Raw genomic sequence first — 25,781 nt, forward strand, 5'->3', positions numbered from 1 at the left:
ACGCACACCCCTAGGAGGGTCACACTCATATTAATGTGAACATTTTCACTTTGCTCTTATGTGTGATAGCATGGTCAACAAAATTTTATTTCATAGGATCTCATTTTTTGCTGATATTTATGATCTATTACGTCTCAAGTTTCATTCAGATTGCCTGTTTTCAAGAATTAAAATCTACAATGCCCAGCTGTAGTAGGGAGGCTTCTCCTTTCTCAGTGACTAGGGCATGGTGGGTGGATACGTGGCCCTGGTTTGAGATGATGTTCAGGCACCAGGTTAGCAAGTGCTGGTGATTACACATTATTGGTGATCTTAAGCCAACATTTAGTGAATCTTTATTGTGTGGTAGACCATGCCCAATGCTTTACAGGTATTATATTATTTCTTGCAACAACTCTCTAGACCAGATGAGAGAATTGAGGCTTAGAGACAGTGAGTGAGTGTTCAAAGCCCCATGGTGACTTGTAAGTGATGAGGGCCTCAGTTCATGCTCTTAACCATTACATGTTTCTTCTCTTTGGGTCTGAAAATTAGAGCAGCCTCTATACTTTCTATCACATATTAGCTTTTCAGTGCTTTCATGTAATATATATTCTCTTCATTTACATGCTCCTTGAGGTCATTAACCTCTTTCTGGAGGTTAAATGTTATATTTGCTTTGCTATCAATTTGTAAGGCTTTCCTTGCACAGCTAAGGTTGTTTACGTGCCAGGAACCACAGCCACCTGTTTTACACACATTACCTCGAAACTTCACAATACACCAACAAATTAGGATTATTATCCTTACTTTACAGCTTAAAAAAAGGTTATGAAAGAAGACCTAGGTTCCAGATCTTCATGAAGATTCCGTTCTTATCGTAAGGAGATGGACCTCGGAGAAGCCATATTAAAAATAAATTTTAAAAATGAAGATCCATGTTTGATCTATAACCTGACATCTCCCCTGCAACTTGGGAGTATTCTTGGATTTGGGAAGACTGGGGTGAGATCCCACACCATAGCAGCAAGCTATCGCTGTGGATATATGTATGATCAGGCCACCCAAGATGGCTGTTCTCTTGCTCTCTGTACTTCTCCTGCTCAACTAGTGCCTGCTTCACCTACTCCCTTCTCACATGACTGCCCTTCCTACATACTTGCCCCCGACCCAGCTGGTGGTTGTTCTAATCTATTAGAATATCTCCACCTGATAGCTTTTCAAAGGGGTGGTGAGGGTCATGCCCCTTTGTTAGTTACCCTGGTAACCCATGAGCCAACCTGACATCAATTCCCTCTATAACTGGTAACCTCCCCCTACCCCCGGGAGGAAAAGCTGCCGCCAAGTCCTGCCCTGTTCTGCTCTGTCCTGCCGCTGTTTGCTGCACGGGGTGGAGTGTCACTCCAGGACCTTGCTCCAGACATGTAAGTTCCCCCAATCCATGGAACCATTGATATCTCTGTCACTGACTCCAGCCTCTTTATTCGGTCTTGAAGCTGGGCCAGTACAAGCCTTGCAGGCCTGTGGAGTCCAGCCCAGCAACTGGTGGAGCAGCCAGGGGACTGAGGAAACTCCTGTGAGTGCCGAGATGTTGGGAAGTAAGGACGGGGACTGGAAACCTGTGGGAGCGTCCACTAATGGGGGGGGGCCCAAAAGTTCCAGGGGGCATCCTGGGGTGGCCGTCCACTAGTTTGTGGGGCCCCGTGGTGGCTGTCCTTGATGAGGGGGGGCGCCAAGTGAGTACAGAGAGCTCATAGACACCCCAACGCTCTTGGGGAGATGTTGGCTGCCATTATGCTACTGAATTAAGTCATAGGGACCCTGCTCGGGCCCTAGCCTGGCCAAGGCTCTCTGCCTCGGCAAGGCAGGGTTCCTTTTCCATTCGATTTTGAGTAGGCAAATAACAAAACCGAAGGTGAGATGGACACAGCCCAAGCTTTATTCAGTGGACAAAGAATGGAGAAGCTGGAACTAAGTTCACAGATCAACTTCTCGCCCACCTGGAGAGAGGGATTTAATTTTAAAGAGTAAAGACAAAGGGAGGAGGATTGAGGCTAATGACAGGGAGTCATATGTGTTAATCTACCAGGGAAGGGACAGGGCTTATTCCGAGGGAGTGGGGTGCCACCCCCTTTTTATCCTCTTTTGGTCCTTAACGTCCAGTCATGGCCTCCGGTAGATGTGTCATTTAATATGCTCATGTGTCATTTAATACGCTAATGTAGTAAAATCAATGTATAATGAGACTCAGGGTCTGTTGGAGGTTAGATTTGTCGCCATCTTGGTCCCAGCTGGTTCCATCTGGGGTTTTTTGTTTGTTTGTAGCTTCCTTATCTCTGGACCCTTTAACTTAAGGATTTATGTTAACTCCTGCTAAAGGTGGGGAGGGAGGTTGGCAGGTTTTGAGCAAGGATATTCCTGCTAAAGGTGAGGGTTGATGGGTTTTGAGCAAAGATCTGGAGCAGCTCTGGCAACAAATACCCCCTTTCCTTGTTGTTGCTCCTCATTCTTGAGGGGCACTGAGGGCGAAAGTCTGTCTTCTGAAGCTGCTTCCTGTTGAACATGGGTGCAGTTTTCCCCTGGATTAGAGGAGCAGAACTATTATCTCACTAGCCTAAAATATGTCTGATTGTCACCCAGCTGCAGTGTCAGTTGCTGGTACCCTTGTGTTAGTATCATCTGAAGTTTGATGGCTTCAAACTGTTTGCTAATGAAGTTGACAAGACAGTTAAGGAGGCAAGGCCCAAAAGTAAGCAGGAGGATAATAGCAATTAGTGGGCCTAGAAATGGAAGAAACCAAGTTAAACTGCAGAGGCTCTGTTTGACCATATTCCAGATGGAGCTTGGATCTGGACCTTGTGTGTTATATCTATGTAATCACTGAGCTTGCTCATGTATCTTTTTTATGTTTACCTCAATCTGACCAGAGTTATTAACATGTGTGCAGCATATTAACACACACACACCCCCCTCCCCTTTGTCAGCCAGGAGATAGTCAAGGGCTAGCCTACTATCAAGACAACGTTTGCTAGCGAGTCCAAAGAAGTTCAGAGTCCTTGTAAGGCATCCCCTCTATTTTCAGACAAGTCCTCAAAGGCCCCGTGTGAGATTTTGTAAAGTGATTTCATGGTAAGTGAAACCTCTCCAGGAGGCCACCAGTGCAAGAGCAATCCCTACTCCTGCCAGAATGAGTCCTATTGCCCTTTTATATCAGGGCTGAGTGATATTATGAATGGTTATACCTAGGTTCCGAGAACTTAGCTGGCCTAGCATGCATTGTCCCCCAAATTGGGCATTATCTAAACAAGGATAGGCTAGACCCCATCCTGGAGAAGGGAAGGAGGAGTTGGGGTTGTTCTCATGGGGCAATTGGTTTATTCTCGGGCCACAAAGGAACAGGTACCCAGGGGGAGCACATGCCTGGTGCACTTCTGAGGAGTTGAACCACCTCCATAAGTGGCTAGCCCAAGGGGGGGTTTCCTTGCAGTGTGGGGAGAAAGGCCCACCTGCATAGCAGGGGTCACTGGGGGATTCTTAACTAGTGGCTTTTCCCCTGGCCTCAGGAGGGCCACATACTAAACGCCAGACGACGGGCATTTTCCCTCCCCAATAAGTACATCTCCCATCTGGTTCTTGTGTGTATTCATGGAATTGGTCCAGAGGGCACCAATGGGTGAGTTTTCCGTAGGAGTCGATCCCAGGGCACTTAAATTGTGGGGTAATGGAAGAAGCATTGCTCAGAGCCCAGTGCAGCCCCAGGGTGTTATTGCAGTTTCCTCCCTTAGGTAGGGGCAGTGGCAGCAAGACTGGTTAGAGCGGTGGCACTTCAGAGTGCTTTGTGCCAGGTCCTTTGGGATTGGGCCTCCCATACATGATCTAGTATGGGCTTAACCTGAGCTTTCCTTTAGGGGCTGTTTGCATTCTCAAAAGTGCTATGGGGAGAAGGGAGACCCAGGGCTGATGACTCTCTTGACACAGTTGGACTAAATTTCTTTTGAGAGTTTGATTTGTTCTTTCTGCTTTTCCTGAGGATTGTGGTCTCCAAGCGGAGTGTAAACTCCATTTTATTCCTAGGATTCTAGAGACTCCCTTAGTAATTTGAGAAACAAAGGCGGGCCCAAAATCACTTTGAATGGATTTAGGGAGCCCAAATCCAGGGATTATTTTCTTGGGCCCTAGAGACCTCCAAGGCAGTCTCAGTTCGGATGGGGAGTGCCTCCAACCAGCCGGAGGTGTCAGTCAAAACCAGCAAATATCCAAAATTTCCTCATGCCTGGGGCATGACTGTAAACAATTTGCCAGTCTTGACCTGGTTATGTGCCTCTATACTGGGTGGGGGTCACTCCCTTGACCTTGGGGGGGGGTGAGTGTTGGAGTTATTCTGGAGGCAGATAGGGAAAGCTTCAACCACCTGTTTAAGGAGACTTCAGAAACTGGGAGTAGTCATGGATTTGATGAGCCATTGATATAGGGCCTCCTGCCCGTAATGTGTGCTCTGGTGAGCTTCTTGGAGGGCTTGGAGTGCAACAGCTGATGGAAAGAACAGCTGCCCGTGATCCTTAACCATCCATCCCAAGTATCCTGGGCCTTTAAAATAGCCCCATCTCAAAGACTTTTTTCTTTCTTTTGGGGTGTATATGGGACTGTAGGAGTTTAGGGTCTGGGGGAGCCAGTAGGAGTGAAGTCTGTCCCCACCCTCTGCTATTTGTTTTAGCTGCCATGTCTGCTCTGTTATTGCCTTTTATTATTTCTGCTTCTCCCTTTTGATGGCCTCTACAGTAAATAACTGCCACCTACTTTGGCATGTTGCATAATCTCCAGCCCCTCCCCCCTTTTAATTCTGTTTATTTCCTGTGGTCAGCGTTCCTCTCTCCTTCCAGATGGCCCCATGGGCATGTAGGATTGAATAGGCCTATTTAGAGTCACTGCAGATATTGATGACTTTCCCTTTCCCCAGTTCTAATGCTCTGATTAGGACAGTTAATTCGGCCCCCTGAGCAGAGCAGCCAGAGAGCAAGGCTTTAGCTTCCACCACTTCAGTGATGGAAACCACCACACATCCTGCCTCTAGTTTTCCCTCTTTCACAAAACTACTTCCATCAGTGAACCATTCCAATTCTGCATTCTCTCTAGGGGAGCTCTTTAAGTCAAGCCTGCTGGAGTAAACCTGTTCTGTAACTTACTCACAATCAGGAGTTAATTTTGGACCTGTCTGAGGTAGCAAGGAGGCGGGGTTAAGGATGTTACGGGTCCTCAGAGTCACAGGGGCTTGTCTAGAAGCATGGCTTGGACTTGGAGCCTTTGGCCAGGGGATAACCAATCTGCTCCCCTTCCTTCATGGGGGGTTGGAGGTAGTGTGGGCTCCAGATGGTCAGGGGCTGTCCGAAGGTTAATGTGTTAGCCTCTTTGAGAAGCTGAGCAGTAGCAGCTACAGCCTGTAAGCATGAGGGCCCTCCTTTAGCAGTTTGGTCCAACTGTTTAAAAAAATAGGCTACAACCTGAGTCAGAGGTCCCAGTTTTTGTGTAAGCACCCCAAGGGCAGTTCCTTCCCTCCCACGTACATATAAATGGAAGGAGCGGCTCAGGACGGGTAAAGCTAATGCTGGGGCTCCCGTGAGACGGTTTTTCAATTCCAGGAATGCCTGGTCACAATCGTGGGTCCACTCAAAAGGGTCAAGGTCCTTCCCTTTTAATCATACAAGGGCTTAGCATTTAATCCAAAGTTGGGGATCCATATGCAGCAGAACCCAGCCATCCCCAGGGAATCTCGGAGCTGTTTTCTCATACAGGGGGGTGACATCTGGCAAATCAATTCTTTCCTTGGATAATGTCCTGTGCCCCTTTTCTATTATGAATCCTAAGTATTCTACCCGCTGGAGGGAGATCTGGGCCTTTTCCTTTGAAACTTTACATCATCTCTCAGCCAGGTGACTTAAGGCGTTAACTGTGTTATGGTGGGAAGGCTCTTTGGTGGGGCTGGGGATTAGAGTATCATCCACGTATTGAAGTATAGACCCCTGTTCTAACTCAAGGTCATCAAGATCCTCAGGTAAAACCTCTCTGAAAAGGGTGGCGGAGATTTTTAATCCCTGGGGCAGAACTGTTCAGCACAATTGTTTTCTCATGTTTCCAGGATCCTGCCATCGAAGTGCAAAAATGTGTTGAGATTTCAGGGCTAAAGGCACACAAAAGAATGTGTCTTTTAAGTCTAATACTGAATACCAGATCCTCTCAGGGTTTAAGGTAGATTGTAATGTGCACAGGTTGGGCACCATGGGGTGAATTTCCTCCATAGCTTCATTTACAGCTCGGAGGTCCTAAACTAGCCCGTGTTTTCCATTTGGTTTTTTATCGGCAGTATAGGAGTGTTGCAAGGGGACTGGTGGGGTCTAAGGAGCCCTTGTTTGAGTAGCTTTCTATTATAGGCTTAATGCCCCTAGGGCTTCTTTGCTTAAGGGGTATTGTCTTTTATTTGGGTGATTGTAGCCAGGTCCCAGCTTGACTACAATTACTGGTGCTCTCCTGGCTCCGCCCACAGTGTGGTGTCATGGGCCCAAATGGCGGTTTTAATCTCCCCAAGGTTAATTGAGCCATTATTCTTGGCAGAGGGCAGTAGCGCTAGAGCTACAGAATGGCAGGGAGTTCTAGGTATTTCAATGGTAAGGTTTTTGTCTCTGAGATAAATTGTAGCTCTTAATTTATATAGTAAGTCTTTCCCTATTAGAGGCATTGGGCGTTCCGAGACACATACGAAAGAGTAAGATAACATTTTCCCTTCCAAATCACACTCAAAGGGCTCTATAAAATTGTGCTCCTGTGGCTTCCCTTCCACTCCCATTATCTTACATTTATCTTTGGTCATTTTGCCTTGTCGGGTATTCAAGACTGAGTAGGTAGCCCCTGTGTCAACTATAAAGTCAAACTTTTTACCCCCTAAGTCAGGGTCAGCCAGGGCTCCTCGGGGGTAATTTCCAGGGCACTCTGAGGAGATCCTGGGCCCTTCAGTCCTCCTCTTCTTTTATGTGTGCTACCAGTGAGGATGGACCAGGACATGGTGGTCCACTTAGTATCCTTCCGAGACATTTGGGGCATTCCCCTGCCATTGGCCCTCCTCCATGCAGTGTACCCACTGATTGGCTTGAAGCCGTTCTCTCCCTTGTGAGTATGGTCTTCAAAACCTGGGGCAACTCGTAGACATCACAGGGTCCTTTGGGGAGGGGGACGTCTTCCTTGGGAGGTCCACTGACCCTGAATCACTAAGGCCAGAGAACTGACAGTTCGTTGCTCTCGTGTATCTCCCTTTGCATCAGCCTCCAGATACCGGTTGTTGAACACCCAAGATGCTGATTCTGCCAGCTGGGAAGTGGACGTGGTGGGCTCTATCTCCAACTTTTGTAATTTTCTCTTAATGTCTGGGGTGCTCTGGGAAATGAAATGGGACTTAAAATGGCCTGCCCTTCCCCTGACTCCAACTTTACATTGTGTAGCTCAGAGGCGCTCTCTTAGGCACTCAAGAAAGGCCGAGGGATTTTCCTTCCATCCCTGGATGACTCCCTGAACCCTACTCCAGTTTATGGGTTTCTTTCCCGCTGTTTGAATGCCCTTAAGAATCAAATCCCTGAAATGTGTGAGGTGCTGCTGACCGCTTTGCTTTTGATGGTCCCACCCACGGTCCGTGTCAGGAGTGGCCTGGACTCCAGGCTGGTATACAGCATGCCCCACATTATTTTGATTGGTCTTATCAGCTTCCTCCCTTGCATCAGTTATAATCGGTGCCATTTCTTCCCCAGAGTATAAGATGCTTAGGAGGGTTTGGACATCTGCTCAAGTGGGGAAATGAGTGGGATATTCCCTGGACTAAATTAAGGACTCCCTCAGGGTCTTCCTGTAAACCCTTGGATCGATCCTTCCAGTTGTATAGATCTGAAGAAGATAAGGGTACATAAATGGTGGTGAGTCTGCCCTCTCCATTGGGGACCTCCTGAAGGGGGATAGCTTACTTATTCCAGGGGGCTGGTACTGAACGCTGCTGTGGGTGTGCACTGGACTAGTCCCTGAGGGAGGCCCACTGAGAGATGAAGGTGGGAGAGTCAGGGAGGGGGGCTCACCTGTTGGGAGGAGGAGGGGGCACCAGGTAGGGAAGTGGTGAATTTGAGGGAGTGGAGGACGTTGGGGATTCAGGAGAGATAGGGGTAGATGTAGATGACTCAGGAGTCTTGGGTGAACTGTTGGAAGGTGAGGCAGCTATCCTTGGCAGAGGGAGGAAGTCAAGAGGATCCTCAGGCTGAGATTCCAATGATGGGAGAGTGATATTTGAGCTAGCCTCACAATTTTTATGGAGGCCCTTGTTTTGGCTAAGTGCCATGAAAAATTGGACATAGGGGATCTCATCCTATTTTATTTAATTAAAAAATTTTTTTAATTTTCATTGGAGTATAATTGCTTTACAATGTTGTGTTGGTTTCTGCTGTACAGCAAAGTGGATCAGTTATACATGTATCTACTCTTTTCTAGATTTCCTTCCCATTTAGGTCACCACAGAGCACTAAGTAGAGTTCCCTGTGCTATACAGTAGGTTCTCATTAGTTATCTATTTTATATAAAGTAGTGTATATATGTCAATCCCAATTTCCCAATTGATCCCACCCCCCTTGCCCCCCTTGGTAATCATAAGTTTGTTTTCTACATCTGTGACTCTATTTCTGCTTTGCAAATGAGTTAATCTGTACCATTTTTCTAGATTCCACATATAAGCGATATTATACGATATTTGTCTTTCTCTCTCTGACTTACTTCACTCTGTATGACAGTCTCTAGGTCCATCCATGTCACTGCAAATGACATTATTTCGTTCCTTTCTATGGCTGAGTAATACTCCATTGTATATATGTACCACAGCTTCTTTATCCATTCCTCTGTCTATGGACATTTAGTTTACTTCCATGTCCTGGCTATTGTAAATAGTGCTGCAATGAACATCAGGGTGCGTGCATTGTTTTGAATTATATGGTTTTCTCTGGATATATGCCCAGAAGTGGGATTGTTGGGTCATGTTGTAGCTCTATATTTAGTTTTTTAAGGAACCTCCATACTGTTCTCCATAGTGGCTACACCAATCTACATTCCCACCAACAGTGTAGGAGGGTTCCCTTTTCTCCACACCCTCTCCAGTATTTATTATTCGTAGATTTTTTGATGATTGCCATTCTGACTGGTGTGAGGTGATACCTCATTGTAGTTTTGATTTGCATTTCTCTAATGATTAGTGATGTTGAGCATTTTTTCATGTGTTTTTTTTTTAGCCATCTGTATGTCTTCTTTGGAGAAATGTCTATTTAGGCCTTCCGCCCATGTTTTGATTGGGTTGTTTGTTTTTTTGATATTGAGCTGCATGTGCTGTTTGTATATTTTGGAGATTAATCCCTTGTCAGTTGCTTCGTTTGCAAATATTTTCTCCCATTCTGAGGGTTGTCTTTTTGTTTATGGTTTCCTTTGCTGTGCAAAAGCTTTGAAGTTCAATCAGGTTCCATTTGTTTATTTTTGTTTTTCATTACTCTAGGCAGTGGATTGAAAAAGATCTTGTTGTGATTTATGTCAAAGAGTGCTCTGCCTATGTTTTCCTCTAAGAGTTTTATAGTATCCAGCCTTACATTTAGGTCTTTAAAACATTTTGAGTTTATTTTTGTGTATGGTGTTAGGGAGTGTTCTAATTTCATTCTTTTACATGTAGTTGTCCAGTTTTCCCAGCACCACTTATTGAAGAGACTGTCTTTTCTCCATTGTATATTCTTGGCTTTGTCATAGATTTGGTGGCCATGGGTGTGTGGGTTTATCTCTGGACTTTCTATCCTATTCCACTGATCTATATTTCTGTTTTTGTGCCAGCACCATGCTGTTTTGATTACTGTAGCTTTGTAGTATAGTCTGAAGTCAGGGAGCCTGATTCCTCAAGCTCTGTTCTTCTTTCTCAAGATTGCTTTGGCTATCCGGGGTCTTTTGTGTTTCCATACAAATTGTAAAGTTTTTTGTTCTGATTCTGTGAAAAATGCCCTTGGTAATTGTTAGGGATTGCATTGAATCTGTAGATTGCTTTGGGTAGTATAGTCATTTTCACAATATTGATTCTTCCAATCAAAGAACATGGTATACCTCTCCATCTGTTTGTGTCATCTTTGATTTCTTTATCAGTATCTTATCATTTTCTGAGTACAGGTTTTTTTTTCTCCTTATGTAGGTTTATTCCTAGGTATTTTATTATTTTTGATGTGATGGTAAATGGGATTGTTTCCTTAATCTCCCTCTCTGATCTTTTGTTGTTAGTGTATAGGAATGCAAGAGGTTTCTGTGTATTAACTTTGTATCCTGCAGCTTTACCAAATTCATTGATGAGATCTAGTAGTTTTCTGGTAGCATCTTTAGGATTTTCTATGTATAGTATCATGTCATCTGCAAGCAGTGACACTTTTACTTCTTTTCCAACTTGGATTTCTTTTATTTCTTTTTCTTCTCTGATAGCTGTAGCTAGGACTTCCAACACTATGTTGAATAAAAGTGGTAAGAGTGGGCATCCTTGTCTTGTTCCTGATCTAGGATGAAATGCTTTCAGCTTTTCACCATTGAGTATGATGTTAGCTGTAGTTTTGTCATACATGGCCTTTATTATGTTGAGGTAGGTTCCCTCTAAGCCCACTTTCTGGAGACTTTTTATCATAAATAGGTGTTGATCATCCCATTTTTTTTAAACACTGGCAATAGAGGTCCATTTTAGAGTTTAGAGAGCTGTTGGTTGGCCAACTTTCTCTATCCGCCAATTTACGTCGGGGCCATATGGTGCTGCAAAAGAAAATAAGTTGTCTCTTTGTTAGTGGGTGGTACTTGAATAATTTCCAGTTACTGAGAATGCACCCTAGTGGCTCTTTTGCCAGGATAGAGGCTTGGTTACCCATATTGGGGAGTTGTTATTTTTAGTCTGTTTCCAACTTCTCAGTGGTCTCTTCCTAGGGTTGGTGGCAATGCGGATCCCACAAGATCTGGCTCACACCAAGCTGTCTAGGCGCTCTAACTGAAATCTGAACCAAATCTTTGCAGGGGCTGAAAGGGGAGACGCTGTCTAAGAGGGCCTTAGTTATAAAGTCCCCTCTTAAGTCAGCAACTAGATGTTCCCATACCCACCGTGGGGCTGGAGGAGATACCTGATGTGGGTGAGTGCTTTCAGTGAGCAGCCCCCAGAGATAGGGTGAAGGGCGAGTGGGAAATAAGGGTTCTCTAATCAGATAAATTGCCCAGAGAGCCTCTCCGGCAGTCAAGGAGGCTTGTTCAAAAAGGGCTTGTCCCTGCTCAGTTATGGGTAATCGGGTAGGGAGACTGAATGCCCATTTGGCATGTGTCCAGTCCTCTACACTCTCAGCTACAAGGATCCAAGGACTTTGGACAATGTGGGGGTCCTCTTCTTCCTTCCCCAGCCAGGCAAAGTGATTTTCCTGAAATCTAGCAAAAACAAGGATTTTTAAAGGGTCTGTGTCTCAGAGGAGGGATCCCTAGGCATCTGTGATGAAGGGTAGTGTGGAGAGACCTATCTGACAGAGACATATACCCTGCCTTGGGATGGCAAGTTAGGGCAAGATGAACCAACACAGAAGACATGCTCTTGCATTTTTTACTATACCCTAGAGGTGGGAACACCTCAGGGGTTGGGGCTGTGAGGGTTTTACAGTGTGCCTACTTACATGGACATTTGCTTCTGGCCAGCAGAGTGCCTAGTGATCATCTACCCTGGTCCGTGACCAATTTATACTTTCACGGGAGTCTTTTTGGTGGTGAGTCTCCTAGTGGCCTTTAAGTGCCCAGCCTGTGCCCACAGATGCAGCAAGTATTGCCAAGAGCATTAGGACAAACAAAACTACATAGAAGAGATTGAAGATTCACTTGCATCAAAAACAGAGACTAGGGCTTAGGTCACACACACAAAACAAAGAGATATTCTTACTGCATGATGCCCTCTGGAGGGCTTCATGTCCAGTGCAATCCCCTTACCAGGAACTGGTACAACCAGGTGACCAATTGTATAATGTCACCTCGCCCCTCACCAGAGGACTGGCTCCAACCAGATGGCCAAGATGCTTTCCCTTAGCCAGCTAATCCCTACAACCAATCTTGGCTTTATCGGCTGAAATGTGGTCAGGGCCCCCTGTGTCGGGTGTCCCTTGGACACTACCTCAATCGGTAGCAAGCATCCTTGCTATAGATGTGCTGGGGGAGGGGGTGTTTACCTGGGGAGCACTCCACTTGATCCTTGGCTGCTTTTCGATCTCAGGCTAAATTTAGGAGCCCTCACTGGCCCAGGGGTCACGAATTGGGGCCAACTGCCCAGTTTTTTAGCCAGCTTTGTTGGCCCTGAGTCAGCGAGTAAGCCCTGAGTTACCTGATGGAATGGGCCCCACGTTGGGCACCAACATTTCTTACCGAATTAAGTTGTATGGACCCTGCTTGAGCTCTAGTCCGGCTGAGGCTCTCTGTCTTGGCAAGGGAGGGTTCTTTTTCTGTTAGGGTTCGAATAGGTGAATAACAGATCTCAAGCTGAGATCCACACAGCACAAGCTTTATTCAGTGGCCAAAGAATGGAGAAGCAGAACTTAGTTCACAGATCAACTTCTCACCCACCTGGTGAAAATTATTTAATTTTAAAGAGTAAATACAAAGGGAGGAGGAGTGGGGCTAATAACTGGGAGGCATATGCATTAGTCTACCAGGGAGGGGGCAGGGCTCTTTCTGAAGGAGTGGGGTACCACCTCCTTTTTATCCTTTCTTGGTCCTTAATGTCCAGTCATGGTCTCTGGTAGATGTCATTTAATACGCTAATGTAGTAAAATCAACGTATAATGAGACTCAGTGTCTGCTGGAGGTCAGATTCATTGCTATCTTGGTCTCAGCTGGTTCCATCTGGGTTTTTGTATTTGTAGCTTCCTTATCTCTGGACCCTTAAAGATTTATGTTAACTCCTGCTGAAGGTGAGGAGGGGGGCTGGCAGGTTTTGAGTAAGGACAGTTTTGCTAAAGCAGGGTTTGGAGGGTTGTGAACGAGGACACTCCTGCTAAAGGTGGGGAGGGGGGTTGATGGGTTTTGAGCAAAGACCTGGAGCAGCTCTGGCAACAACTACAGTGGGGAAAAAGGTTAGACAATAAGATGGTGGCTGCAAGCTGTGGGTTGGCTATTGCTTTTTATATTAAGAAAAGCCACAGAGGCTGAGCTAACAGCTGAGGTGAAGGTTAACTTGAATGCTGATTCATGTTCCTCTGAAAGTGAGGCATGTGAATGTGAGTGAATGATACGTATTATTGTCCATTACTGTCATTTGTTTAAATTAAATTGGCTACTTAGGGGAAAAAATCCCTGAAAATGTCCAAGATGGGACTCTTTTGACATTCTAAAACTGGTTTTTTCATATGCCCTTAGAGGAAGTGAGCTTTCTAGAAGGAACTGATATTTCTTGTGCCTTTGAGATGTAAATGATCTATCTGGGCTCTCAGGAACTTTAATCATCTGATCCCTGAGAGTGAAGAGAAAAAAAAAAAGAGACTATTTTAAATGCTAGAAGGAAAACTGTGAGATCTGTCTATATAGGTATACATATGTCCATGTGTACCTTATAAATATGATGTGTCTCTGCCTCCAAATGGCATTGCCAAGACTGGTTTGTGGATGAGCTCTATTTATTTGGCTTAAAAGAAAATAAGCACTTACATAAATTCTCAGAGATATAAAGGAAACTAGCCATAATGAATTTCAGGTGCACGTGATCTGGGAAATATTCAGTACTGAATGGATACCTGGTATTGAAACTAGTTTAAGCTTGTTGGTTTCATTAATATAGACTTGTCTTTAGAGTTATGAATAAGTATAATATTGTTGTTGTACCTAGGTTTACTAGAGGTCAAGTAAGACCTTATATCTGTTGCGAATTTGTCAGCAAGGAAAATAACTTGATATGATGAAATTTAAAGCAAATGTAAATGAGGTAAGAGCCTTTAGGTAAACTCTATAGGAATAATCATGTTTTGAGAATGTCTGTCTAAAATAGTCTCTCCAGATTTGGGTAACTTAAAACTAAACTAAGTTAAATGAAGAGAATTCATTGACTATCTGGGTCATTTCAAATAGGATAAAGTATTGGAACATTAATTGCTGGGTGGGTCTAAGTTTACCTACTTTTGCCTTCTTAGGAGAGGAAGACTAAGGCATAAGTTTTGCAATCAGGAAATGTGGGTGTGACAAACAGTTCACAATTACTTGCTTCTTGGTTTTTGCCAGAGATTAAGGCTTTTCAGGGTTAAGATTACAATCAGTTATAATTCTAGTTACTGTAATAAAGTTTATCAATTACATTGTAATTGGGTGTTTAACCATGCCTTTTTAAGTCTTTTGTCGTTTATAGACAGTTATCGTTGTACTCTGATGCTTTTGCAAAAAGCGCTTCATCTTCAAGAAAGTTCATAAGAAGAACTTTTTGACAAGTAGAGGTCTCTGATAAATTTCAGATCATACCGCTGAACTGGCTAAGAAATGAGAGAATCCTAATGGAAAACCTGATGGCTTCATAAAAAGTTAACGAAAGGGTTGGTTACTGAGTGAACTGGTGACTATCGTTGTAATTTTTATGGGTTTTGTCTGGAATATTACTGGATTGATCTCTGTTTTCTAGATATAGGGAAACCCTTCCCCTCAAGTTAGTTATGACTTACAGCAATTTGGTAAACTACACCTGTGGGTAGAATTGAAACGTATTTCTTTTCTCTCTGCCTGATCCCTCCAGAAACTGGAGACTCGTAGTTCTGAGCAGCCTAATCAGGTGAATGGGAAAGACTGTCTCCTGGCATGTGCAGGAATCTTGATATTTTGGGGACTTCTAGAAGAGAGAAATCCACTGAGGTGGAGTCTGATGGCAGGCCTTTGGCATGGCTTTCCTGGCTTTGAGAAGCCTTTTGGGAATTCAGTCTGAGACGCCTTCTGAGGAGTTCCACCACAGCCAGTTTGGAGGAGCCTATGTGGTCAATTGACCAGATTTATTTTGCAAGCAAATTAGTCTTGATTTGATTGTGTTTGGTGGAAATAAGGGTAGTTATAGAGAGAAAAATATTATGTTTCAGTGGATGTTAAATTCTAGTTCTGCTAATTGAGGTCTAGATTTATGAAAGTTATTGCATTAGCCACACTTTTGTCCTGATGTTCAGGAGGAAAAGAAAATTATCTAGTTATTACAGAGTATAATTACTCATGATGTGTAGCACTGCTGCTTTAAGTCTGCTTGTGTAACAATTCAATAATTGGTAAAATGTATAGCCTCTAATTCCGCATCAACTACCTCTGAGCTTGTTCATGATATCTCATCAGTTTGTCCCCAACGTGGATAACTAGGCAAATATAAAGGAGGTCTAACACAAAGGGACATGATCTGGACCTAGGGCAGGCAGGCAGCATTCACCCTGGCTTTGTGGGATAGGTACTTTGTTTGGGCTATTGAAAGTTCTGCAATCAAAATGGGAAATTATGGAAAAATCTTCACACGTGGAGGTATGGGGAAATCATTCTGGTTTACACATGGTTTAACTTAAACATTACTGACCACAGTGGCCTGTTTTGTGGCCTATTGAACATGCGTTGCACATCTACTTTGGCCACTGAGGAGGGGAATGCATTTGAAAGGCAAAATGGAGTAGCTGTGGTTCTTACAACAAAGGTAAAACTAGGTGGTTATTGTGAACATGATTTTAGACTCATTCCTGTATTACTGAAAACCGGAGTTTTCTGAACTGTATTGCAGACCAGGACAGAAACCACAGGCGCTCAGAATGCAGTTAGTTTGTATATTGCTAAATTGTCATGATCTCCGCTGTGTGTTAGATGGCTTACATTTCGTCCTGAGCAGAGGAAGTCTACTCAAGGACTGAGCATCAACAATGGCCTCACTGTGAAATGAGTCTAATTGCTGGGTCTACAGTGAGATACTGTTGTCCTCTTCCCCTGGACTTCCATGAAAAATTGACCCAGCTAATGCAACCGTGTGGGGATGACTGACATTGGGGGGGGGGGGAAAGACTGACCATCTTGCTGTCCCACACACCAGTACGTCAGAAAGACCCCTGTCGGTAAATGTTACCATACCACGAATCAGACGTTTTACCAGGGTGACTGCCCGTGAGCCTCCCTGGACTGTGCAGTGTGGAGTGGAATAGGCTGGCTTCTGGACACATAAGTTCGACTAATGGGATTATTTTTTGTTTGGAAAGACCTAATGGGTCCACCCCTAGTGGCACTGAACATAACATGGGGTGGCACACTTGTAACTGTGCTGACTCCCGGCTAGGCCACCAGAATGTTTTAGAGCTGGGCCTTCCCCTCCCCATGAGGGTGGGTCTGGGTCTGTGAAAACCAGGGGTGGCCTTACCTTCCTGGTAACTGGATAGGGCGCAGCTACACTGACTCCCTCTCCATTGACCTGGTGAGCCCTTGGCTCCAAAATTTGCCCACACCCTGGCGAATGACTGTTCTTAGCATACTAGGCACTATCTTGCTTTCGATTCTCTTTGGCGGCCGCTGTCTGTACTGTATCGTGGTATCTGGTTGCAGGCCCCCCCCGCCCCCGCCACCTCCCCCACCCCTGCCACATACCTGACCCCAGGAATGTCGCAGAAGAGGGCTGGACCAAGATTGTTAGGGCTGTGCAGGGTATGCAAAGGGGGAGCGTACGATCGGGCCGCCCAAGGTGGCTGATCTCTTGCTCTCTGTATATCCCCTGCTCCACCAGCGCCTGTCTCACCTACCCCCTACTCACATGACCGCCCTTTCTACATACTCGCCCCCGAACCCTGCAGCCGGTGACTGTTCTAGGCTTTAGATGAGGACAGCTCCACCTGATAGCTTATCAAAGGGGTGGTGAGGGGCCTGCCCCTCTGCTCGTTTCTCGGTAACCGATGAGCCACGTGACATCAATTCCCCCTATAACTGGTAACAACCCCCCTCCCTGGGAGCAAAGACAGCCACCACGTCCCTACTGCCCTCAGCCCCACATGGTGGAGTGTCACTCTGGGACCTTGCTTCAGATGTGTAAGCTCCCCCTATCCATGAAATCATTGACGTCTCTGTCGCTGACTCCAGGCTCTTTCTTCAGTCTTGAAGCTGGGCCTATACAGGCCTTGCAGGCCTGCGGGGTGCAGCCCAACAATATCCAAACTGTGCCAACCGAAACTCCTCTTGCCAATTATTTCATCATTCTTTAATCCTGATTTTACGATGGCATCGATCAAAACCATCTGTGAATTTTATCTGCAACACAGAACACTGCATAGAATCCCAGAATCTCGGGGTTGGGGATACCTTAAAGGTCACTTAATTTAGGTTGATCAATTTTCATCCTCCCTTTAGATGGCTTGGTTTTCTTCTCTATTTTATTTGTGAGAAGGGAAAACTGAGACAACTTGTTTTATTAAAAAAAAAAAAAAGCAAGCATAGGCATAAGATCAAATCATTTGTGTAAAACTGTCAGAAAATGCAGAAAGTTGTCCACATTATATTTGGCTATGTGGAGAGCAAACCATACGTATACATGGCATGTCAACCCTGACTAGACATCAAATATCAAATTATGTAATGCAACTGCTCACCACAAAAGCTATGCAGAGTAATACATTTTTTTTTTTTTTTTTTTTTGGGCTGTGTTGGGTCTTCGTTTCTGTGAGAGGGCTTTCTCTAGTTGTGGCAAGCGGGGGCCACTCTTCATCGCGGTGCGCGGGCCTCTCACTATCGCGGCCTCTCTTGTTGCGGAGCACAGGCTCCAGACGCGCAGGCTCAGTAGTTGTGGCTCACAGGCCTAGTTGCTCCACGGCATGTGGGATCTTCCCAGACCAGGGCTCGAACCCGTGTCCCCTGCATTGGCAGGTGGATTCTCAACCACTGCGCCACCAGGGAAGCCCTAATGTTTTATTTTGATATAATTTTATATTCACAGAAGTTCAAAGAACTTCTGTTTACTATTTTCCAGATTTACCATTTATTAATATTTTGCTGCATTTGCTTTATCATGTGTTCTTTTTTCCTGAACCACTGGAGAGCATTTTGTTGACATCTTGTCTCTTTATCTATAAATATTTCAGTGTTTATTTCCTAAGAACGAGGGCTTTCAAAATAACACATTTTTTTAATCCAGACATAAAGTTAACATAACCATCAGAATAAATTTTTTAAAATGTTAACTACAAAGAAAAATACTCTGCCTTCGTTTCACACAGGAGGAAAATTTTGGCCTGTTTTGCTTACTATGATATTCCCAGACTCTACCATAGGGCCTGGCACACAGCCGGTCCTCAATAAATACCTGTTAACATCTTAATGTGATGGTGTGATACTAGATTAACCACATTTCTAAGCAAAGTATTTCTAAAATAAAGGCAACGACAGCAAAATATTCAGTCATTTCTTTATTACCAATGATTTGTAACTCCCCAGTTACAAAAAGAGTAAAAGCCTTCTGATGTAAAGGACTGATGGGAAATTACCTTTTTAAGATGAGACAAACAAGTTAGAGCATAAGTAAATGGGACTTTGTTGGTCCCCCTCTGGGCCACCCTGGGGACGTGCTGTCTCTTCACAGGTAGCGGTTTCTGATGTATTCTCGGTACATGGAGGTGTCTTCTTTCCCCAGGGGCTGCATGATACCTTGACTGGCCTGGATGTGGGCTTGGAAGATCTCTGTAGATTTTCTGTCTACTTGTGGAGGCTGAACTTCATAGATGTTGTCTTGGGAGAAAGCTGAGATGGGTGTTCTATAGAAGAGAAGCGAGGACAGAGCTACATTAAAGAAAATAAAGGACCATAGGGACCTTGACCTCAAAAGCACTTGAGAGCCACTGACCTTGAACGAGTGAACTTAGTAGTAACAAGTGGTGGTAGTGACCTCCCTGTTCCCTCTCGGTTGGCTTCCTCCTCTGCCTGAAAGAGCAGGACCAGCACTTCCCCAGGGAGCCTTCCCCGGCATGCAGGCTGGATGGGCACCCCTCCTCTGCTCCCACAGCCCTGGGCACACCCATGTCTGTGTGCCCATCTGCCTCCCTCACATGACTGAAGTAACCTGAGGTAGGGGCTGTACAGACTTTTCGCTCTCTTTCCTTGGTACTTGGTATGTACTCAATAGTTTTCTTAAGTAGGACTTAGTAGTAGGGATCAGTGAAGTAAGTAGGGGATACTAATAATTCCTACCTCATAGGTTGATGGCAGGAGTAAATGAGTTTATATCTGTAAAGTGTTCCCTTAGCATAATGCCTGGCACACTATTAGTGCTCAATAAAAGTGTACTATTGTTAACAATTACCGGTGCATAATTCCTTAGCTGCAATTCTGAAATCCTAAAAGCTGTAATAACCAAACGTTACTTTGCCAGCAAACCCTAACCCAATTGAAACTCATCTGGTGGTACAACATACAATACTCGGCCCACTTCATGTGAATATTAATGTGTTTATTTATCAGCCTCAGATCACACTGGGGATGTTCTTATAAGGTATATGCTAACACCCCCAAAATTCTGAATTCTGAAACACATCTGGCTTCAGATTTTTTGAATGAGAGATTGTAAATCTGTAATAGGCAGCTTCCTTCCTTTCTGGGGTGATTTGAAAAGCACCCAAGAACCTCTCTATTCAAAAATATCCCTCCATTCCCACCCCACCTAGACTGCCATAGTGCCTGAAATTTCCATCCACCCTTGGGGAAGGTGCTGTCTCCAAAAAAGGCCTCGTCAAAATGCAGCTGGGTGCCTGACACACGCTTAACTCCTCGCAGTGTGAGCACCGGCTAGTGATTACCTCCTTGGCTGGGGGCAGGCCCTCTAGGGATGAATCAACCACCAAGTCAGGTGTGCTGCAGAGTGAGTGTGTGTGGAAGGTCAAGAAGAGGCAGGCCGTGGGTAGTCGAGGATGGTACGCTACCCCTTGTGAGGGACTGGGGGTACAACGACAGCACCCTCCACCGCTTAGCCCAGGGCTGGCCCTGCGGAGCAGCGGGGGTTGGTTCTCCACATCAGGGTACCAAGACCACAAAGAGAAAAGATCTGGAGAATCTAATCTGCTGGGCTGGGACCTCAGTCTTGCTCATGTACATCGTATCAGAGGACCAGAAAGGCATCCTGGATGCCTGGCTGTTTGGTTAGCTGGGACCCCTGGAGCTGGGGGGCATTTCCTGCAGTCAGAAGCAGAACTGAACCTCAGACCCAGCTAGGACTGTACTTGCAACGTCAACATTTTGTGGGACACTAGGAAGGTGCAGTGAGTGACACACAAAGGGAGACAAGAGTTGTCCAGTAAAACCCTCCATCCTCATAGGATGTGTTACAATTACACTTAGGTCTTTCTTACTCTCCTAGAAAACAGTCAAGGTAGCTCCCTGTACTTTGCCTTTAGAAAACTAACACATCCTGCCTTGGCTGGAGACTCTGCTTAAAATCGCTGTGAAATAAAATACAACTAAAGGTGGAATATTCTTTCTGGAAGTCAACCTCAATTGTTTTGACCTTGGGGTAATATATTTAAACTCAAATTTGGTAAATGGCTTATGAAATACTCTCATTTTTCCAAAGCACTCTAATAATTTCACATGATCTTAGACTACACCCTTATTTAAATAAATAAAAACCAAAGGATAGTGATTTACTCTAAGTTTAAAAAAAAAAAAAGACCCAGGTGAAAGAATCCTGAGCTGAGTCAATTTGAATTCCAGCTTGGCAGCAGTGCTTTTCTTCAAAATACAAAAGTAACGTTATAATGACAAATGGTTGGGATGATTAATATATGAACTCTTCTTCTCAATTTTCCCTCACAAAATCATAGCAACTCTTCAGTCATGTACATAATTCAAAGCAAGATGCTAGAATTTTTTAACGGTTGTTAATATTCAGGGTCAAACCATTTTAACCTGAACACTTAAAAAGGAGGCTTCATTAGTGGTTTTAGAGATTGTCATCAAAGTGCCGGCCACAGCAACTCCTGAACCCCACCATCCACACCTGTCTAGTGTCTACACCCTCCATTTCACAGATGAGACATTTAAAGTCAATTTAAAAATGGGACTAATGGTTTCTGTGCTTTGAAGCCAGACTTTTGCCTGCAACCCTGTGTGCATTAACCAAGAGCTTTCCGGCAGGCATCACACCAGAGAGATACCATCTGGGAACTAAACCTTAATGCAACTGAGAAAAGGAGAAAAGGAGAATCCAAGTCATCAAGTCATTGTTTTGTCCTTCAGCAGCTCAGCTGAATACACAGGTGGGCAGGCTGTAGGGAGAACAGCAGCAGGGCTGGGACAACCATGAACAGGGCCACAGACCAGCCACTGCCACCCACTGCCTGGGGTTTCTTATCAGTAAATCAATCAGGAGTCCTCACCCTACTTCTCAGTAAACTGCTTCAATGCCCCGTGGAGTAATGAAAAACCATTACAAACACTCTAAATGTGAAATGTCAACATCAGCCTTAAATGGTATCAGACTGAGCGGCAGGTGGGTTTAGGGCTTCAACACCACCTCACTGTGGTGTTGATTTTCCTACTCGCTAAAGTTTGAGAGTCTTTGGTCTAAGGAGACCAAACTGTAATCTAAAATGCTAAATAAAATCTTATTTGTGGTCAACAGCATTGAACATTCTTAAGTAGAAACTTTCTTCTTAAATGATATACTACCACTAATCCTACATTGAGCAGGCATCATTTAACACTTAACTATAAAGACATGAGTAGCAATATTACATTTCCTAATGTCCTCACACTTGATTTCCCCGTTGGCTTATGCAAGGCAAGGAAGAAATATAAAAACATCCAAGACCCTCACAAGGGGCTGCTGGTGGGCACCTTGTCTCTGAGGGGCACTGGAAACAGATGGAGGTAACCCCAATAACACTTCCAACACTACATGTAATAGTCTTTTTATTAGCTTAGATGGCATTTGTTTCTGGGTGAAAAGACCAGTGTTTAAACACTAAATGATGTGGAAATTGTAAGACTACTTTCTTTTATTCATTCCAGTAGAAAGAGATGGCTTATTATTGTACTTTCATGGTGGAAAAAAACGTTCGACATTTCTCTCCTATCCATAAACAGAATTTTTGTTTTCAGCTTCTCCCCACAGTCCTCAAAGGGATAAGACTTATTGCCCTTAATTCAAATGCTAGTAGTCTTTTTGGAGATGAATTATTATAATTACAAATTTGCAGGCTCATTTCTTTTTATCTACAAAACCTAGTCCCATCTTCAAGGAAGTCTCTGTATTTCCTCTCAAGGAACGTTGCAGTCTTCTTTAGTTCATTTATGGGCTGCTCGGTGTACTCAAACACCAAGGATTGATGACACTTAGCCTTAACTGCAGTTCCCATTCACAGAAGAGAAACACTTTAGGCAGAAATTCATTAGACACACTACATGTTTTTGAAGAAGATCCTTATTGGTGCCCTTTTATGCTCTTTCTTAAATGTGTTATTATTCGTTTGGTTATAATATGACCATGTCCTATAATAATGGTATCTTACACTTGGATGCATAACAAAAGTTTGAGTCCCTTTAAAAGTTCAATTCCCATTGAGGGTATTTCTGACTTATACATATTCAGTACCCAATAAGCATATGTTGGTTTGACAAGAAAATATTTAATTGGTCAGACTGAAATGTCTTCTGGATTTAGTAATGATATGACGATTTGTGGTTGGTGATAGAAGAACTAGATAATACTTGTATAATTTCAATAATTTTATACATGTGATACTTTTCCAATATGTTAAAATCTTATACTTTTTCTATGATGAGCATTTTGGCACACCATTTGGCTTTTCAGAAAATTTAGTAATGGTTCTAATCACAGGATATATTTCCCTTCCTGGTGATCCCTTCTGTTGCTACCACAAACTCCCAAGTTTTCCCAAGTTGCTGTTTTCACATCACCAAATGGTTCTGTTGGTTCATGACTGAGTGACAGAATCAAAAGAATATTATAGCTGAAGAGGCCCTTATGGAAGACCCTGACCAACAGCCTTATTTGCAAATGATGGTCAGCATTAGGTCATTCCTCTCTTTACTTTCCTCTACCTTCTGGGAGAAAACAATCATTAGGGCAGGATCAAAGTTGATCAGATGCTCCGGTCTCAGTGGGGTAAAACCTCAGCAAATGTCTTAATAGCACAAGCCCTTTATTATTCTATTTGCCTTTCTGCCGGCTTTGTAATTTCTTTTAAGCAATAAGGGCTATTATTTCCTAACTGGCAGAGGGGCCTATGGCACACATTGCCATGCAATCATTTTTTTAAAAAAATATTTAATTTTTATGGCTGCGTCTGGTCTTAGTTGTGGCACATGGGATCTTTCGTTGTGGCGTGTGGGCTCTTCGTTGTTGTGCGCAGGCTTCTCTCTTGTTGTGGCATGCGGGTTTTCTCTCTAGTTGCGGCACACAGGCTCCAGAGCATGTGGGCTCTGTAGTTTGCAGCGCACAGGCTCAGTAGTTGTGGCACGCGGGATTAATTGCCCTGCAGCATGTGGGATCTTAGTTCCCCAACCAGGGATCAAACCCGTGTCCCCTGCATTGGAAGGCGGATTCTTTACCACTGGACCATCACGGAAGTCCCTGCAATGATTTTCTGTCTTTCTAGCTTTTAATACTGCTCAGAGCCTTTAGCCCTCAGTTTGTGGGTGCCATTCTAACATCTTTTTGTGACCATCCATTGCTTCTCATTAGTTCCCTTATTAGGTTGCTTGTATCTTTCCAACAAAGTATTCATACATTGAAGCCTAGTCACGAATCTATTCTACCAAGATGATACGGTGAGAATGTGTTTGCTTCTTCATGTTAAAAAGTCAAGATAATGCTGCATATTCCTCCCATTCAGTGTACAAGTATAGACACCTAAGTCCAAAATGTAGCTCTCAAATCATGCTTGTCCAATATGGTAACCATTAGCCACATGTGCCTATTTAAATTTATTTTAATTGATTAAAATTAAATAAAATTTAAAATTAGTTCCTCAGTAGCACTAGTCACATTTCAAGTTCCTGATGACCACATGTGGCTAGTGGCTACTACATTGAACAGTGCAATATAGAACATTTCCTTCATCACAGAAAGTGCCATTGGACAGACTGTTCTAGAACCTCTTTCCTGCTATTTTTTTCTCAGAAATCCTGAGTATCTCTTTCTAAACTCATTGCCTTAATATAATACGTCCCTGCATAGCACTTATCACTATCTGATCTTTTATTTATCTGTTTATATACTTTCCAGGATGTGAATTCTATCTTGCTTACCTCTTTACCCCCAATGCCCAGAAGAATCTTTGGCATATAGTAAGTGTTCAATATTTATTCCCTGAATAAATGAATGGCATCTGTTTAAGGAAGATGATTTTACCTTGGATTTCTAAATTCAGAACCTGAAAGCAGTGTGATTTGGATTACTCTAGAATTTAGAGTCTAGATGATAGGGAGGTATGATTTCCAACAGAAGTCTGGCTTTTAAGTTCGTTTCCTCAGATAACCATAAGGTGGACGGGGCACTGAGGGGAAGCTGAGGTGCTTTCTAGCAGGGCAAAACTATCCAAGTAGCTCAAAAAACAAGGGTGAGGCAGGAGGGGTGCGTTCTAATCCCCCTTTAGAGGTGAGAAGACAATGACTCAGATTAACAAACTCACTAAATGGGCTGAAATCAAGAGGAATGTGTCAATCTTCAAACCACCTCTAATAAAACGAAACAAAAGGCAAAATAAGTCCCTATATCCTGGGATTCTAGAAAGCAGGCTCCGCCTATGTAATTTGCTTTCATATACCCTGTCAAGCCAGTTTCAGTGTTGGAGATATGGGCAAGCACATTTGCTGCCTTCCACACATACGCATTGCCCCGACACCCCAACCAAGGGCACTTGCATGTGTCTTTGGGTAGACATACATGACATCACAGTAAAGGCAACAGGCTTGAGGGGCAAACACTTATCCATGTATTAGGACATGAAACCATGCTATTAGCTGCTCATGACATTCTAAACATCATCAAGGTAAAAAAAAAAATTAATTTTCTTTTTATTCCTGCTAAAACAGCAAGTCTATATAGTACACACAAAATGCTATGAACCTAATGCATGATTTCCCCACAGTGCAATTAAATTTTCAGTCTTGTTATGCCATTGAGAGCTAATGAGCGAGATACAGAATAGTGTATAAATCTGATTCCTTCAAATCCAAACAAATTCCAAATCCTTTGAACAGCTGCTATTACAATGGGATGACTGAACCGTCCTCCAGCAGAGATACTGGAAGAGAGGTTAGAAATTTCACAAGCAGGTTAAAATGCATTAAAGCAAATATGACAGTAATGCCAGTCCCTAAACAACCCACCATTAGAAGGAGCAAAAGGGGTGATGAGAAGGAACCGAAGAATATAATCGGTGATGATGGAACCTAAAATGTACAGTCTTGTAGACCAGGGTGCAGGCAGCCTTCTCTGTATATAAGGCCCTTCAAAGGCCCAGCAGTAAGGAATTTCAGCTGCTTACAGCAGACGAGGTCTTTGTAGATTCTGATAGGAGAGGAGTATGTCATTTGGTTATGGAGTGTGAGGGCAGCAAAGCTCTCATTGTGTGGGTTTCTCAAACACTCATCTGCCTTCAACGTGTCAGAAGCCATGTCAGTGACAGGCCAGCCAGAAAGGCACTGCAGTCTCACAAAAGTTAGGATTTAATGCCTAAGCCTAAGCCACATTAACAAGAGAGAAAAGTTATTTATAGATCAAA

The 25,781-nt window shown here is 43.9% G+C and overlaps 1 protein-coding gene across 2 annotated transcripts in view; it reads right to left on the bottom strand.

Annotated features, from left to right (window-relative positions):
• Positions 1-18,446: 18,446 nt before the first annotated feature.
• The window catches only part of FIG4 (FIG4 phosphoinositide 5-phosphatase), a 139,869-nt gene continuing 132,534 nt past the window's right edge, over positions 18,447-25,781 (bottom strand). For both annotated transcript variants that reach the window (XM_061206765.1, XM_061206764.1), the window contains one exon: positions 18,447-18,794. In XM_061206765.1, coding sequence (XP_061062748.1) covers positions 18,617-18,794 — 178 coding nt within the window. In that variant the 3' untranslated portion in view covers positions 18,447-18,616. The remainder of the gene's footprint in view (positions 18,795-25,781) is intronic.

The sequence above is a fragment of the Eubalaena glacialis genome, chromosome 12 (assembly GCF_028564815.1).
Source record: "Eubalaena glacialis isolate mEubGla1 chromosome 12, mEubGla1.1.hap2.+ XY, whole genome shotgun sequence".
In the NCBI taxonomy this organism is placed as follows: domain Eukaryota; kingdom Metazoa; phylum Chordata; class Mammalia; order Artiodactyla; family Balaenidae; genus Eubalaena; species Eubalaena glacialis.